Source organism: Dermacentor variabilis, chromosome 7 (genome assembly GCF_050947875.1).
Source record: "Dermacentor variabilis isolate Ectoservices chromosome 7, ASM5094787v1, whole genome shotgun sequence".
Lineage (NCBI taxonomy): Eukaryota > Metazoa > Arthropoda > Arachnida > Ixodida > Ixodidae > Dermacentor > Dermacentor variabilis.
In genome coordinates, this window is record NC_134574.1 from 124,004,846 (window position 1) to 124,022,706 (window position 17,861).

At 43.7% G+C, this 17,861-nt stretch overlaps 1 protein-coding gene across 1 annotated transcript in view; it reads left to right on the forward strand.

The window, feature by feature from the left end:
• Window positions 1–17,861, forward strand: part of PNPase (polyribonucleotide nucleotidyltransferase 1) — a 50,638-nt gene that overhangs the window by 8,690 nt on the left and 24,087 nt on the right. The window contains exons 6-14 of the mRNA XM_075699188.1: window positions 1,297–1,458; window positions 3,066–3,252; window positions 7,513–7,564; window positions 8,688–8,745; window positions 9,963–10,059; window positions 13,386–13,488; window positions 14,297–14,367; window positions 15,279–15,315; window positions 16,252–16,408. Of these exons, the coding sequence (XP_075555303.1) occupies window positions 1,297–1,458; window positions 3,066–3,252; window positions 7,513–7,564; window positions 8,688–8,745; window positions 9,963–10,059; window positions 13,386–13,488; window positions 14,297–14,367; window positions 15,279–15,315; window positions 16,252–16,408 (924 nt within the window). The remainder of the gene's footprint in view (window positions 1–1,296; window positions 1,459–3,065; window positions 3,253–7,512; window positions 7,565–8,687; window positions 8,746–9,962; window positions 10,060–13,385; window positions 13,489–14,296; window positions 14,368–15,278; window positions 15,316–16,251; window positions 16,409–17,861) is intronic.

The window sequence follows — 17,861 nt, forward strand, 5'->3', positions numbered from 1 at the left end:
GATTGCGATGGCTGTGCTCGAGGAGAAACCCTCCCCCCCCTCCCCTTCCCTCGACTTGTGCGTTCTTGATCGCATTACTGCGCGCCCCCTTCCCTGCATGCAGATCATGCCAGTATCCTTCTCACTCTGCTTGCCCTTGCACGCTTTATCTTGCACGCAGAGCGCGCAAGGCGTGATAGGATCTCATCGAACTGGGTCTTTAAACATGATGGTAGGAGGGTCTTGCCACTACGCTGCTCCACTTCAGCAGCCGCTCTCTGTCGTGGGATGTGCGATTTGAGAGGTGTATTTGCAAGCAGATGCTTGTAATTCAACCATTTGTGACCCTCTCCGTCCGTGGCAGTTTCCATTTATTGCGTCAATATTCCTTTGCAAATTTTGTTATATTGAAATCGCATATACGTAAACATACTTGGGTTATAATAACTGAGGTTTAACTTACATTGTGTTCTATGGGCAAGAAGTTGTAAAAGCTTCGTTATATTGAGAATCTGATTACACTGTAGTTCGTTATGTCCATGTTTAACTGTAATTTCATGTGGCTTCTGATCTTGCTGGCATACTCCTTTATGCTAATCTTAGAGATGGCTTTAAACATGGTAGAACACTATCTTACGTTATCCTAGGTGTTTCTCGATCGTGGTAGTCCAATTGCCATGATATTTGATTCCTGAGTTCGGTGTTCCATATTTATTTGTAGTGGCAGCATTACAATAGGGTTGGAATATAAAAGGACTCATTTACTGAGCGCTGGTTGCACGTTAAAGAACTCCCATTGGTCAGAAAGAGTCCAGAGGACCTTTATGTACATTATCTCTCATATATTCAATGCCAACTCTGCTAAATTTATTGTGAAGTTCACGAACTTGGAATCCTTACGTGATTTTACGAACATTGTGTCAGGTTTTTTTAAAGATAGGTGGAAAGACGCGGTGGTGCAGTATAGAAAAAAAATGCATACAAAAGAAAATAAGAGAGAAATTGTGTTGTTACCAGCGTGCCCTTGTTTGTAGCAGCCCAAGATGTCATATGCTAGAGTAGTAGTAGCTTCGAACAAGTTTATTCATATTGCTAAAACAGGCCGAATCGGCAACAGCAGAGTCGCAGAAAAACTCGCTGTGATCTCAAAATGATGCGTTGCCGATCAGTCTGTGCTGTTCCAAGCCTGCTGCTTGCCTGCTATGTCTAAAGGTAAATCATTGTTAATAAAGTGCATATGTAGTCCCCAAAAGGTGTGTGTTCAATGCCAACATTAAAAAAGAAATATGTATGCTATTGCTTTCTGCGTAATTACAGCATCAGCAGCACTGTCCCTCTCCGATGTGCCTTGGAACGGGCCCATTGGTGCTGTTCGTGTGGGCCTGATCGATGGTGATGTGGTGATCAACCCAACACGGCGGCAGATGACGCAGAGTGTTCTCAACCTTGTCGTGGCTGGTGCTGAGCATAACCAGGTTGGTGAGTAGCCCTTTTGTCATCCTTGTAGCTCGCTGAATAATTTATAGGTGCGTCAAGTGATACTGTACATTTTTTGTGACTTTAAAAGGCAATTGAAGCACTTAAGTTACGTGGGCATCTGGAAACCTTTAGATGAATTGTCCGTTGGACTGAGCTACCCTGTTGGCTGGGGCTGTGGTGGCAGGATCTGTGGCTGTTGAGACTTCAGTGTTCCGTACATTCAGCACATTCCGTACCAGACGGTACGGAATGGTGCTCAACTCTTGCAGCCGTTTAGTCATCGCTATGTGTTCTGTCTCCCGCATGGGCAGTGTAATTATGTTAATGAAAGCACTTAGAGATAAAAACGGCTAGATACAAACACACGTAGATACAAGCAAACATGCATAGATAGACAGCCTCCGGAAAGCGTGTGAAGTACCCTAAGAATGCTTACACATTGAAATTCATTTTGTTGAGTTTCAGAGTCAGTGACGAAAGATACGGTTTCATGCTGCGTTGATATCCTCACATTGGTGGTACAAAGTGAAGCTAGTCACATTTTCGCGTCCACTCCATCCCTGTGCATGATAGTGCTGCTCACAGTGGGATGATGCTACGTTGAAAAGCGCCGGCAGTGGGGAGCGAACATTTCGTCTGCCTCTTACTTCAATGCTTCTGCAAAACTCGATATTACGCAGCTTCCAGTATAAACATGCAGGAAGACAGCGCATCATGCCATGCCATCTCAGCTTGCCCAATCTTTGCACACATGGCAGGTTATCCCTAAAACAGGGCGTACAGACTGTATGTGAACTCAGCTACACTCAAATCCATGAGCAGCCACGGCCGCGCTAAACTTGGAGATGTGTGTTAACCTAGGGACTCAGAAAAATTAGACGTTGACTGTACATAGGATTGGAGAAATTGTTTTGCTCAGCAAATTTCTCTTGATAAGGTTTTGAGGAGGTTATTGCATTTAAAAGAACTTGAAATGTACACATGGTAGGAAGTGGATTTTGTAATTTCTGCCGTCAGCTTTTCTAGAAAAATTCTTACAAATTGCAAATGTTCAAAACACTCAGGTATCACATGTGCAAATGTGTAGCTTGGCAATAAAAGACGATATCAAAATTCTGTAAACTGCGCCTAATAGTGCATCTGAAGCGGCTGAAATCGGTGTATTATACACCCCTTTAATTTGCGAATACAACTTTTGCAAAAGCCTTGTAAATGTAGCAATTCCATGTAAACTGTAAACTTCATATAATGTTACATTTGTCCGCTTGAGTAACAGATGCAGTTCACAGTACTGTAATACTTGTTCTTGGTGCAGAGTTATAGATTTGTGAACCTCGTGCGTCCGTTTTCTTGAAACTTCCCCATTTACTGCAGTGTTAAAAAAGAAATGCATGTCCTTAAACAAAATTCCGCTTGCTGGAGTTTCTGGCATCTAACTTTATCTCGCAACTGCAACATTTCACTCAGATTGTTCCAACAGTTGTCTTAATAGAGTGTTCCTTTTCTTTACATGTATATTTGAATAGGTAAACCGGAGGCAGCCTCAGTCTATGGCTTCTTCCTCGAATGAAACATAGGTACAACAGGTTCCAAGGTTCTCATTGCAGTCATGCTCGAAGCATCGGCGGACAACGTGCTCCTCCAGGACTTCCAGAAGGCCATCCGCTGCGGTGTCAAGGAGACGCAACTCATCATCCGCCAGATCAAGGAGTTCCAGAGTGCCTGCGGCCGGCCCAAGCGCACCGTGGAGAAGCTGTTTGTTCCTTCAGCAGATCTCATTGACGCTGCCAGGCTGTGAGTGCATGCAGAAATATTTTCCAGTTCATAAGTTTAAAAGGCAGTGCAAAGGTGCAACAATGAAACCGAGTGGCATTTACGTGAAAAAAATTTGGGCACAGCGTACTTTGCTCACATTTCTTTGCTTTGTTCTCGCATTTGTTTAGTTTTTTTACCTGCTGCGGCGGTCCAGCGGTTATGGTGTTTCACTGCCGAGCTTGGGGTTGCGGGTTAGATCATGGTCGTGGGGGCCACGATATGTTAAAACGCTAGTGTACTTAGATTTAGGTGCACTAAAGGGAAACAATAAATCAGGTTAGACTAATGAAGCATTGTTTCAGAACTCTGCAGGCAGTCATTTCAAAAGGATAGTTTGATTATTAGATGAGAAAATGAAGGTCCAAGTATCAGTATCGCGCCGAAACCCCAGCGCCGGTACGTCAGCGTGACGTCAGGGATTCCAAAGTATGCTTTCGCATTTGGGCCGCGTTGGCTGAGTAAAGGTTCTTGAAACTTGCCATGTTTAATATTTGGCTCCTTTAGAACACAATGTAGTCAATCTGTACCGCTATATATAATTAGTAGGCCCTAGAAGATGCCATCAAAATCCAAGACGTCACAACCCCCAGGTGCGGGAACTCAAGTAGGTGTCGCCACCCATATTTCGTTCTTGCGCTATTTCTGGCTTACCAAACGTCTTATCTTTGTAAGAGTGGCGTTTTTGATGTTGTAGAAAGGTAATTTACTGATGCAGAAGAAATCGTTTTTCACTTTAGTGTCCCTTTAAAAAAACCCCAGGTGGTTAAATTTAAAGGGACCCTGAAACGCTTTTGACGATTTTCTACAAACGTACTGAGTCGTTAGAGTAGGTCCTTCTGATCATTAATTGACACATCTAAGTGCCCCGCGTAAAGCGTGTAATTTATTATAAGGTTTTAAACATGCACATTGCTGCCGATCGCAGCACAGTGCTCGGCGGAATTTTAAGTCGCCCCTACCCATATGACCGAAATCACCCATACGACGTCAGTGGGGCGAGCTATCCGATTGGCTGACAAGGGCGCGTGATCGATAATTTTTCCAACTTTATGGTAAACAAATGGTCCTCATAATAGTTGGAATGTTAGCTAATTTGTTTTTATGAAAAGAAAGTAACATAAAGAGAATGCACAAGAATAATTTTTCAGTACACTTGAGCACTTCCGGCACACAGCAAGTGTCGTCTGCTTGTGTTACAACGTACTCCATTTTGACGAGAGCTCCGCGGTCAGAATCGGTCTCAGTCTTTTCGCGAGCACTATGATTCGACTTTGTTGCCTTGTGGACTGCAAACGTAGCGAGTGGCAATGTGTCAAGCTGCGACATCGTGTCCCTCTGCAAGGCAGCGTATGAGCGAACTGGCTGCTGGGCATCGGACTGCCGCTATCCGATCGGTGCCAGGATTTGCGCGTTTGCACTTTACACCGGAAGATTACTAACGCAATAGCGTTTCGCGAGTCCGGTATTAGGGCAAACGCAAGCGCAAGGGGACAGAGTTTGGCCGCTTGACTGTGCCGTAACGGGATGACCCATGAGATGAGCAGAAGGGCAAATGTGAATGGTCTGCACGGTGCAGCCACCTGGTGGCACAGAGCTCAACCATACGCAGTAGCAGCAACGAAGTGTATTCTTCTTTGTTGCTGGCGTGTATTTTTTGCAGGAGTGTAATCATCAACATGTTGTTTTTATAAATGTTTAAAATGTTTTACACTTGGTTAGAGCAATATTAGCGCTGTGTTTGGCTGGTTAAGCGCTGCGCCAACAAGTGTATGGACCGTGCAATCCACTCACGTACGTCTACGCTAAAGTTCCTTCATCAGCTTGAGTTTATGCCTCCAGTCATTTGCCGAAATGACCAGCTTGCCTGTGGTTACCGCTAGTGTGTGGTTAACGGAATACCAGACATGTTCGGCGCTACGACAGAATGCTCGCAACGCACGCTGCTTCGATAGCTCTCGCTTGGGGTCGACGGCCAAGCGGCTAGCGGAGAGGTCTCACGCGGGCGGGGGCGGGCTCCGAAACAACCGGACGTGGACGATGTGACGTCGCATCGTGACGCTGAACCAGTGAAGGCGGAGCTTAGCCCCGCTCGCTTGGCGAACGAGTTGAGGAGGAAAAGCATGGCTAGAGAGGAGGATAACTTCTAATCGCTTGTAGCTCCATTAATACGTAACACTTCACTTAAATTGTGGTGTGAATGTTCTACTTAAGCTGAACCCTACACGTCTACAAAATTTGTCCGAACCGTTTCAGAGGCCCTTTAATTCGTAGTCTGCTATTATGGCATGCATCATAATACGGTTGTGATTTTGGCACTTAGAAAGCACAGAATTTATCTTTATATCCTGTGGTATTGCTCCTGTAACCAATATTAACAATGAAAAACAACCTATTGCAATATGGTGGGGTGGGTTATTATGATTTTTGCCCTGCAGCGTGGCTTCACTGCTCGTTCCCGTGAAGCCGCACCATTACACAACTGTGGAAGCAGCAGTGACTGCATGCACAAAACAAGATTGTTGCCATTGCTTTGCTTTGCGCTGTTTCAGGCTGCTTTCTTTAAAAGATTTCAACATTGTGGTTTGTGTCTTTTTATGCACATTGTGCATAACAATAAAAAAAAGAAGAAAGCCTATCTATATTGCTTGTCCCAGCTGTCACGCACCAAGTTTTAGTAAAGCTGAAGCCTTTGTGGATGAAACCAACTGTACGCTTTGAGCAGCAACCTTAAGAAGTTTTCAGTGTCTTTTGGATTGTTCATAGCTCTTCATTAACTATATTAATTACTATAACTATGGTAGATACGTCAGTGCTAGGTGCTGAATTATCAATTTCAGTTGTCTGTGGCACGCTATTTATTGCATGACTCCTTTTTCTCGTGTTTGAAAGAAAGCCCAGAAAATATTGAAAAAATAAAGCATTGCAGCTTCATGCTTGCATGCTACGGCAGTGCTGCTCACAAACATGTGGGCAGCACTGTGGGCAGCATTCCATTGATGCAGTATGTAGACTTTTAATAGATATGACGTGTTGCCCTTCTTCGAGATGGCTACTTCATACGTTCCCCGTTTTGGTTGGCGTGACGCCCCAAATCGATGACGTGCATTGCGATTGATTTTTGATGAATTGGCTTCGGCAGCCTGCTTACCAATGCCACAAGCATTCTTGCACAAAGATGCAGTAGTCACCGTTAGCAAGAAGTTGATGATCATACAGAGATAAGCACCCTGTCAAAGTGCCGCAACTGCTGGATTAATCATGGAGTGTGCTTAGTTCCTTTGCAACATGTTTGAGAGCATCACTGCTATGGCGCACGCAGGCAGCAGGCCAGGTTGACATTAAATTTATTATTTCACGGATTTTCATTTTAAATGTGGGAATAAGAGACGTGCGAAAGATAGCATGCCTTGGACGAAGGAAATTGATGTTTTTGAATGTGTTTTAACGCCTAATGTTGACGTATCTGTGGTAAATATAACAATTAAAATTTGTTTAATTAATAACTCCAGGCTGATTAATTAGATAATAACAGAAAATTACAGGGGACTTCTGCTGGTTTCTGCAAAAAAACATACAATTTGGCGTAATTCTTGTATGAGGCTTCACTTAAGAAGTGTAACTTTGTGCATGATGATAGCTAAGGCACCTTGCTTATTTCATTTCATTTATTTTTTCATTTATTTTTATTTATATTTTTCATTTTACAGCAGGTGTAATTGGGAGTGACGGCTATATTCGGAGGTGACCAGTGTGTTTACAGATATGCTAAATGAACCAACCAACCCTGAAGAAAGATTTTTCCTCGTAGCTCATCAAAGTGATTGTTTAGAATTCAAATAACTTGTTCGCCAGTGTGGTGTTCTTTCTTTTCTTTAAAACCTATAGATTGCTCATAAAGGAGGGTTGTGTTCCTTGGGCTTGATAATGCACCAGACGTCATGTCAGTGTGACGCATAATCCAGCGAGAAAAGACATAAAGGGTCTGAATGTGAATTTCAGCAATAAAAAAGCAAAAATAGTGCTAAGCATGAGGGATTGAAAGAACAGAACAGGACGAACAAATTGTATGAAACGCACATTCTTTCAAAAGTTTGCTGTATTTTGGGCTATTTCCACTCCTTAACGATGGCCCACACGTCTACCCTTTTGGAATATAGAAAAATTTGCATTTGACCTATGTTTGTTGCCATTGAAATGCTAGAGATAAATGTAAAGTGTAGTGCATCTTTTTCGTTGCAGGTTGGCTGGCATTCGTGTCCGAGATATACTGTCAGATGCCAACCATGACAAAGTATGGCTTTGCTTGTTTTTGTTTATAATTTTCAAATTCTTGGGGGAAGGGGGGGGGGGAGAACATGGGGGCTTCTTCTTTGTTAGGCTTGTGCTCCGAGGCTTGCGTAGTGATCCTGTTTAAAGCAAGAAAGAAAGCCAAACTGTTGCATCGTGTTTAAGTCAGGCGTGAAATGCTTGAACAATAACTTTCAGGGATACAATTACTTTAACAAGATTTCATGTGACTCTGCGCAGGACAGGTTGTCTTGCATGGCCCACAGATTTTCTTGCACAGCGTCAAACATGTTTTCTCGGGGTAGTGTGCAGAACTATGTTTCCTGTAGGCTCCGATATGTCCGTTTCTGGGTCATGTGAAATCTAGCAAACGCAGTCGCGTCCTTTCATCATTCGAGAGCAGCGTCCTAGGTTAAAGTTTGTAATTTTTGCTTCTTGTAGCATCCAATCTCTTCTTCCTTTAAGGAATATGTGCCGGCACAGAAATTTTGTCTCATATTTTTATAGACAGCTGTCATGCCATCAATGATAGTATGAAACTTCAGTTTCTTGGTAGTGCAACATGTAGTTCATAACATCATCTTGTAACTCTGCCAGTGTACAAAATGCGTACCTGCTGTGGTGGCTTAGTGTACGCTGTTGTGCTGTTGATCATGAGGTCGTGGGTTCGGTTCTTAGGCGTAGTGGTCGCATTCCAAAGGGGCTGGCCGAAATGCAAAGGACCCTTGTGTAGTACTTAGATTTATGTGCATGTTAAAGAATCCCAGGTGGTCAAAATTAAACCAAAGCCCTCTGCTGCATCTTCTCTTATAGGCCATGTATTGGTTTGGGATGTTAAAACCCATCACACAATATGCACGACAAGGGCATTGCCACTTCGGGCTTATAGCGGGCCATCTGGTTATATCGCAGAAATCGCAGGCGGTGGTCACGCGGTCTGTCAGTGTGCACCGGGCAGTCATTGCAGCCCGTGCCACTACCACGATGATGCCAGAACGCAAATTTCTCATATGCTATTAGTGTTTGCATTCATTAACGTTATTTCTATGTTTAATTTTTGGGGTGACCTAGCATAAGTGTGAGTTACAGTTTTCCGGAATAGTTGTCACCTTTGGTTTGCCATGCAGGTTTCTCGAGACGAGGCCTTGAATGCAGTAAAGGAGGACGTGATTGAGAAGCTCCAAGGTAAGGAGTGGCTGTGGATTCTTTTTTTCTTTTACAGCCTTGAGCTTTAGGACCTCCTTGTTGTTTATTTTGGTGTGAGTGTATGAACACTGCTAATGCTAATGTATCTTCGGATAAACTTTTGAACTTTGAAAGTAAAAAATATACTACGACATTTGGCTTTGGTAGCAAGATATGAACCATCGAGTCAATTAGTCTGCACACTCTGAACTAGTTCAGGAGGTACTGCATTTCTCTTTTCATTTTGCGATTTCAACATGGTGGCATTTCCACTTTGTCATGAGTTTCGTGCGGTGCAGGCTTCGAGTAAGATGAGCCAACAGCAATGCGTGCAGAAAGGTAATGTGAGGCTCGTACCGGTGGCGCCATGCCTGTTTTGCACGAGCAGGAACTAGAAATTAACTGACAGGAACTAGTTCATGAAGTGCAGTGCTGATTGAATGGACCCAAGATGGGGCGAGCTGTTGTTTATGCATACTTTGTGAATGGCGCTTAGAACAGGGAGCAGGCAAAAGCAACAAATGCACACGTGTAATCTTGTGAGTGGTGCGAAAAATGCAGCTTAGTGTTCTTGTAAATCACCATTGTCTTTTATTATATGACTTCATCTGTCTGCCTTTCTTTGACTTATTCGTTCACCTTTCGCAACAAAGGGCCTTTTCCTTTCGTGCTTTCTTTCTTGCACTCTCTCTCTCTCTGTCTTTTAGTTATTGTTTTCTTCTCACCCTTTACGCAACCCATCTTGATGTATTCTGTTTGTTCTTTTTGTCTGTTCTATGCTTTCTTGTGCCGTTTGTTTTAGACTACCAAAACTTTTGTTTTGGTAGTCTATGATCATGAGACGTACAAACATTGTCAACTGTGTGAGAATGAATACCTTCAACTAGTATGCCTTGAACTAGTGAATTTCAGAATGAAAAATGAGCATTGTGAGGTTTCTAGGCAAGCAGTATAATGTTCTAAATTTAGTGTGCCCCTTTAGTGTCCCATTAAGGGCTCTGCAATATGTAGCTAAATGTTTTAAGAACTGATACTGTGAATGTGTTTAGAATCTAGGATGCTGTTAATGCAACACTTATCACTACTAGATGTGGTGTTTTGGGTCATCATATATAAATGTAATTGTACGAAATAATGAACATGTGAATAGCCTTCACTGCAGGAAGGTGCTGTCTTATACTGATACAAGCGTTTCCGCATGGTTATTTCTTTTCCAGAAAGCTTTCCAGGAACTGAGAGCTACCTGTTAAACGAAGCCTTCACATCAGTAGTCAAAGAAACCTTTAGGCAGCAAGTTCTTACGAATGAAGAAAGGTGACCAGGCATTTTTCAGCTTCTGTAGTTTTCTGGTTTTAACATCTTGCAGTTTCAAACGCGTGAAGGCGAGAAATTAGCTCTGTGTTAGTAGAGCCTGCCTCCTTAACATGAGCAGGTACTATTGGAATTTGAATGGCTATGACGTGAAATGTTTCCACCAAAAGTTGTTAACTACGTTTTGGCTGTTGCGTACACTGTAACGAGTTTTTCACCCTGTACAGAACTAAAGGCTCTTTAATGAATACATTGTCGCGCCAACAGGAAAATAAAGACTGAGGAGGGCAAGTAAGAAATGATAGGTCGAGTGCTGAATTTCAACTGATTTTATTCTTACAGCAGAGCAGGGAGAATCAACAAATGCGCATGCATGCATCAGCATTGTCTAGAGCGATTACAGTGACGTGTTTAACAGCTGCATCTCGTTGTCAAACAGAAAAACAGACGCTAATACAACTCGTGCCTCTCTCTTTTATGTGATGTGCCTCCAAAAGTTCTCTTGCTAACGTATCACCACTCCTGCTAAGTATCTTAATTTCACGCAGTAGTGGCTGGCATCTGCCTGCCAAGCAAACCAAGCAATGCGCAGGTAAATACACATTGCATTTGTTAATACTAGACAATTCATGCACCCGGGCTTGGTCATTGACACATCTCCCCGTTTGTCCCACGTAGGACTTCCCAAATTTCAGCGGTATCTCGTATATGACGCCCGTCGCACATTTCATGTACGGTCTAGTGTGGTTTTTCTGACTCCTGCATTCTGACTTCTGCATCCTCGCTTTTTGTCAACGCGGCTTATGCACGAACGCAGTCCAGCCAACTTGCGTGGTGCCATGAAAACAGCTGGCGCACCAAACCTAGTTGCGACTTTCTTCAAGTTGTGGGGAAGTTTGCGGACGTATGGCACCATTGTGGGTTTTGCATCCTTTTTGGTCAGGGCTAGGCATATCCTTTTTTCCCTTCACCTTCTATATATACGAGATACCGCTGTAATGTGGGAAGTCCTATGCGGGACGAACGGGGAGATATGTCAACGACCGGGCTCGGGAGCATGAATTGTCTATAACTAACAAAGGCAATGCATGCTTATCTGCATTCAGTAAGTGCATTACTCTTTCCCTGTAGTAATGCATTCAGTACGTCACCAAAATGCAATTGTATGACACATTTTCTGGACATCATATTTCATGTGAGCAAGAAACGGTGTGAAGCATGTGCGATCGAAAGCAGTAGGTGCCCACCGAGGCAGCTTCCCCGCAGTTCTCACCTGCCCATGTCGCGAAAAAATGCCGGCATGCACTCATAGTTTCCTCTTCCAGTACCAGCAAATTTCCTTGAAAGTTTTCACATGTCACATTCACAGCTATTAGTGCCAACCCTACTGTTATAAGTACCATATTTACATGATTGTAAGTCGACCTCTTTTTTTAAATTTAAAAGTCTGAAATGGGGGGGTTGACTTGCAATCGAAACCAAAACATAGCACTGCAAAAAAAAAGCGAGACCAACGAGTTATCAGAGGAGCTACAACGTAGTTCCAATTTTATGTTGGCTCTACGGCCCCCACCCATAGCTTTCCGCTATCCCGCGAGTTTGTTCGCTTTTCGGAAGGGTTTTTCAACATTTTTGAGTGTTTTACAGCACACAGCACTCATGTGGGGGTGTTGATAGTTCATGGAAGAGCCGCTGTTCCATTTGCGGTGGCACCTTCAGAACCATGCTCAGAACAGCGGTGCTTGCGGGGAGTATCGATAGTTCATGGAAGAGCAGACACCACGTGCCACTGGCGTGTTTCTCTTTCCCTGTAGCTCTTTAGTATCATGCGTTCGATTTGACTGCCGGCCACATGCTACTTCCTTGCTTCCTCAGTCGTCATGAGTGCTCTGAGTCCACTAAACATTTGTTGCTCATTGACAGCGGCGTTGAAGAGGGCTGCCATCCTTTATGCTGAAGAAACAAATAACTGCACAGTGGGCCGCAAGTTTGATGTTTCTTAATGGGTGGTGCGAGAGTGGCGACGGCAGCAAAGCAAAATTTTCATCTGTGACGGCTAGCGAAAACGTTTCCGCGGGCCGAAGTCAGGACGCTTTCTGAGGCTGTAGGCCAAGCTTGCGGCGTATGTTACCGAAGTGTGTGATCGGTCCCTGCCAGTGACGTGCGACATGGTCATGAGACAAGCCTGGATCTTCGCCTTTTATAAGGACCTGCTCGCCCGTGAGTACGAGTGGCTGGCGGCAGAAGGCCGCGAACTTACGCCAACCGAGCCTCCCTGACGGCTCTGTGTTGTTGGGTGCTTTCGGCGTGGACTTATGTATGTATGCAAATGTGGAATTTCTCTGGACGGCGACATGCTTTGGGACCGTAGCAGTAATGACGATGGCAGCACTAGTGAGGAGGAGGAGTAGTCCAGTGACTGTGCCAGCTACTAATAAATTTTGGTTATGGAATGCGCCGGCGGGTATGCTCTTCCTTCTTTTTTTCCCCCTGTCACATGTAATATGGGGGAGGGGGGGAGGGTCGACTTACAATCGTGTAAATACGGTCTCTTTACCTATTTGTTTCACAGCACGTGTGGGGTGGTGCCGTTGGAAGCTTGCTGCACGCTTTTCTTAGACGGTAACCCGAACACCCCGCCATTTCGTGCTGCATACAGTGTGCGAAGTGACCATCATGTATCGCTTTGGTGGCATTGTATTCTGCCATCTCCCACCAGCTTGATTTCATTTCGGTTTCCCGTCACCATCTTAGAACAGTGCACGATAGGAAAACAACAAAGCACGTCTTGGGTTGCCTGAGCCTCACCAGCTCGATGTGCGTCGGTGTCTCGTGCCGCAGCCATTCCCTCCTACTGGAAGCGTCAAAACTTCCCACCGAAATGCTGCTACCTGAAAAAGCTGCTGACCCAGGACAAATTTAAGGAACACAAATGTAAGCTTGCAAACACTGCAAAAACAACATTGCGCGTCTCGGTCTGTTGGGGCCCCATCAGCTCAGTGTGTGTCGGCATCTTATGCTGCAACGATTCGTGCAAGGCTTCACATTTCATACATATCAATTACAGTTAAGACTGCCAATGTTTTTTTGTGACATTGAGTCGTGCGTTTTCCAGTTTAGTATGTTCTTTCCCACGTTTTGTTCCAAAACAGAGGAACAAGGTTATACTGTATTTTTCATAGTTTCTGTAGACACATGCTTTCATTGACAACAGAGCTTAATTGACTTTGATGCTGTATTTAGATCATCGCTGAATGTGGTGAAAGCGTAGTTCACTTAGTTAGCACCTTGCATGTTGTTGCTGAACCTTCGCATTTCTCCCCATACAGGTTTGACGGCCGAAGTCTAACGGCCTTGCGCGACATATCTTGTCAGATTGACCTGTTCCAGCCACTTCATGGGTCAGCCCTGTTCCAAAGAGGACAGACTCAGGTGAGCTTCCAGAAGGCCCCGACTTCAGACGGCTGCATCTGTAGTTAAGTCGTTTGACTTACAGCGTGTCACATTGATTGTGATTTTTGCGACAATCGCACATTTCTCCTGACAACAAATGACATGTAACATTTGTGCATCTGTGACTTGTGCCTGAAATTGAAGAGAAATGAAGCATAGTTCAGATGTAAGCTACACACAAAACTTGCCATTTGGTTTGGCTTTGCTTTAGTACATAGTGCATTGCTCTGAAGTCCTGTGTGTGCTTATTTCTTTGTTTTATCTCCGTGCCATCTAGTCAAGAAAATTTCAGAATAACATTGACGTGCGAGATGCGTACAATTTTCACTCTTGGCTGTGGCGTCGTGGCAGCGCCAAATGCATTGCCGCGAAGTTTGGCCTACGCTTTTTCTTTAAATAATCAATTAATACTGTCAGCCCCATTACTGGGGCAATTGCAGGAGTCAAAACGAAAGAAAGAGAGAATGTGCATAAATAGTAAATATAGACATCTTGTTGCAGACCATAAAGAGATAAAAGTATGAACGCATAGGTACTACACAGATCATCAACTTGGCACTTGTGATACTTACAGGTCAGAGGAGATATTAAAGCGCACTGCCTACCAAACACAACGAACCAGCTTTGCGTATTTTTTTTACGTATGGGGGAGACAAGACGAAAATACTATGGCCAACTGCAAGATATATATATATATTTTTCTTGTCTGCTGCTGTGCGCATGCTCAAGCACGCTTTGACACCAACTTGCCCAATGGCTGATGTGTGGTTTAATCAATTTCTGGCAGGTTCTCTGCACCGTTGCATTCGATTCCCTGCACTCAGTCCTGCGATCGGATCCTGTCTCGGTGATCACAGGGTGAGTTTGCATAGCCACACTTGCTCTTACAACTCACTGCGGCAGGTTGGTGGCTATGGTGCTACATTACTGATGGCTGCAGTTTTATGGGGGCGAATTGTAAAAATGCTGGTGTACGTAGATTTAGATGCACGTTAAAGAAGCCCAGGTGGCAAAAATTAATTCAGAGTGCCCCACTGGATGGTTTGCCTTGTAATCAGATGAGGGTTTTGGCATGCATAACCTCAGAATTTAATCTTAATTAAAATTTTTTCCCTTTCCAGTTTCAAAATTCTGCAGCTCACTGTGTCCGACTCTCATTAGTGCTAAATGCAGACCTTAGTTTAAGAATTTGATGGGACCCAAGAATTGAGTCCTAGTTAAATTGAAGGCTTCGGTAACTCGAGGACGCTTGAACACTTATGCAAATAAAATAATATTCATTCAAGCGCAATAAAATTCAGATTTTTTTTGCTTGTGTGGGCTTTGTCAGCATGGAGTGCAAGTACTTGTAGGCAGCGCGCCTGTTTGATCTTGATTGCTACACAGCCGCTGATGCCATCTGGTGAATCCGATGCCAAGTTTGCAGATGTTTAGGCCCTGCGACGGGCAGTTTCCTAAAAAACAAGCACCTGTCTCCTTAAACCAGTATGATAATGCAGTTACTGCAGCAGCAGCATTATGTGAATATATTTTGAGACATTTTGAGAGTGACAGTTTTTCTGTCATATCTTTCCTGACCCATATTTTCCTCCAGAACACAGTTAAGTTGTATGAGACATAGAATTCACTTTGTTGCTTTGAGGTCGTCAATCTATTAGGTTCTGTGAATGTGTGCCGGCGAATTAGATGCACTTTGTCATATAAGAAGATTAGTATGGCTTGACTGTGTGACTGTTTTTTTTCTTTACTTCCACGTTTTCCCGGGATAGTGGAATGAAGGAGAAGAACTTCATGCTCCATTATGAGGTACGTGAAACAGCTGCTCTTGTTTTTGCCTGTGTGGTACTTGCAGGCGTTGTTTGAGTAATCAAATAGAACGTTTCATGCGAATTCCTTTTCTTGCTAGTTCAGTGCGAGTGAATGGCACTGATAATGCTGTCTGTTTCTATGTTTCGTTTGTGACGTGTTTGTGGGAATAAATTAAATTCACCCGTAGTGGCTAACGCATTGCACTGCTGAACATGAAGCTGCGTGTTCGATTGCTTTCCGAGGCGGCCGCCTTTTTGATTGAGCTGGAAGGCAGGAATAGTTGCGCTCTATGCTCTGGGTGCTCTTGGAAGAATCCCAGGTGGTCAAAATTATTACTAAGGCTTCTCTTACAGCCTTTGTTTCTCCTTTGTACAAAAATACCCAATCGATCAATCGTTCAGTCAGTACATCAGTGTGAGTTGAGGTTAAATTGATTGGTCTCTTAGGAGGTGTGATGATGAATTTCACGATCAAGTTGCCTTGCTCAGTGAAGAAGGCATCCTAGGTTTGAGCACAGGGCAGGTCTACTGTAATATGCAACCTTCATTAATGTCGTTGAATTGTGAGACAACCTTTTTAAAATCTTCTGTACAAAGAGCTGAGCCCAAAATGGGATGTTCAGATTGACCACCCAAGTTTACCATAAGCCCCTGCATATTTGAATCCAAAGTTGTCTCGCAGAGGTGTGATTGGCTTGTGATTGGACTATTCTGCAAAGTGTCATGTGTTCACATTCTATCAAAGCAGTTCTGAAGCCTGTGTGCCTTGAAACAGTTCACTGGAAAATAACCACGGCAAAATGCAGCATCTGTGTTGCATTTGTGTTTCTGTTGTATTTTGTCTGTGAAAATTCTTGAATGCTCCTCCTTTCGTCTACAAAAGCCATATAGCATCCCACCATGCAATGCCCTGATTGGCTGCATTTTCAAATAGTTCCCATCGTATGCAACCAATGAGATCGGCCGGAGTGGACCCACAGGCAGGAGAGAGCTTGGCCATGGAGCGCTTGCCGAGAATGCTCTTCGACCACTTGTGCCAAAGGATTTTCCATTCACCATCAGACTGACCTCAGAGGTGCTTGAATCGAATGGTGAGTGGTTGTTGCTTGCTGTAAGCATCTTTCTGAAAACAAGGTTACTGGGAGAACTGGCCGTTCGTTATATCATGGGGTATAACATATTTTCTAAAATTGAGTTGCCTTTAACATGTTCCTCTATGATGTCTTTGGCATTCACTGTTGACATGCTGCAGTACCTGAACTGCTGGTACTAATAGACCCTTTTCATAATTATAAGGCTGCCTTTCCTGCTAGGTAGTTTTCCCAAATAATGGATGGAATGATGAATAATGAATAAATAATGGATAATGGAATAACGAATAATAAGTATGGGGATGTAGTCACTTTTTGCAAATGCTTGTACAGGCCCAGTTTGCTTGTACTATTATGACATAGAAACTGACGAGGTGTCTCTCGGGATGAAATGATGGGCAAGGCACTCCTGCATGAGCACCTAGCACTTGATCTTCATTTGAACAATGGCCGGTGCTGCAACTAGTAGTTGGCAAAATCTGTAGTGCAGAAAAATGCAATTCCAAATTATGGAAAGGGTCTATTTGTACTAGGGAAATCTCGGCACGGATTGATGTTATTAGGCAGGGAGGTCGGATCTGTTAAATTCCAACTTTTTCTTGCAGTCCAAAATGGCCTGCAAGAAAAAAACCTCATTTCAATATCATAGTTACTAAGTAACCTCCGTGCAAAATTTCTTTGAAGAAATATGAGCAGATGAGTCACAAAAAGCATGCCTTTATGAAACTGAAACACATAAATGCTGCCGTTATCACCAATCGGAAGAAACATGCGTTGACAACCAGCCCAAGTGCAACAGCAAGATCAGCATTCTGTTCACAAGTCTGAGACCTGATATACCATGAGGTTCCTATGTCGTGTGCTAAGGTGCTACTTAGAGGCAGTTCATTAAAAAAAATCAGGCAATTACCAGCCTTAATGGCTTTGGCAATGTTTCTTTAGTTGTGTGTATAGTAGTAGACTTCGGTTTATTTGACTCGGGTTTATTCGATTCCAACTGAAGGTCACGACTGGCGCCCATGCATTTCTTTAAAGGGACACTAAAGGCAAATATGAAGTCAAGCTAAAGGGATAGATTAGTGTGCGAGAATCTCTAAGGCATCAATATTATCACGAACAGAGCCTTAACTCTTTCCATACCGCGCCCATTGGGCATCATTAGCCTGCTAACGATGGTTTGAAACGCCGCTTTCGAGACCTTCTGTGCCGCTCAAGGGCACTCTGCATCATAGGACATGAAGGAGGCGAACTATATTCTTGTTTTCTAAGCTGTTCCCTTTTTCCCTGCCGGGCATTAATTTTTGAACGCACTCCAAAGTTTTGCGATCATCAAAGCAGTAATAAAGAAATGGCTGCCTCCGAAAGTTGGCGCATGTGCTTCGAAAGATTGCAGATCTCGTGATTCCGCTGCGTCTGCGGCTGATTTTATCAATGTATCAAGCAGCAGCCAGTC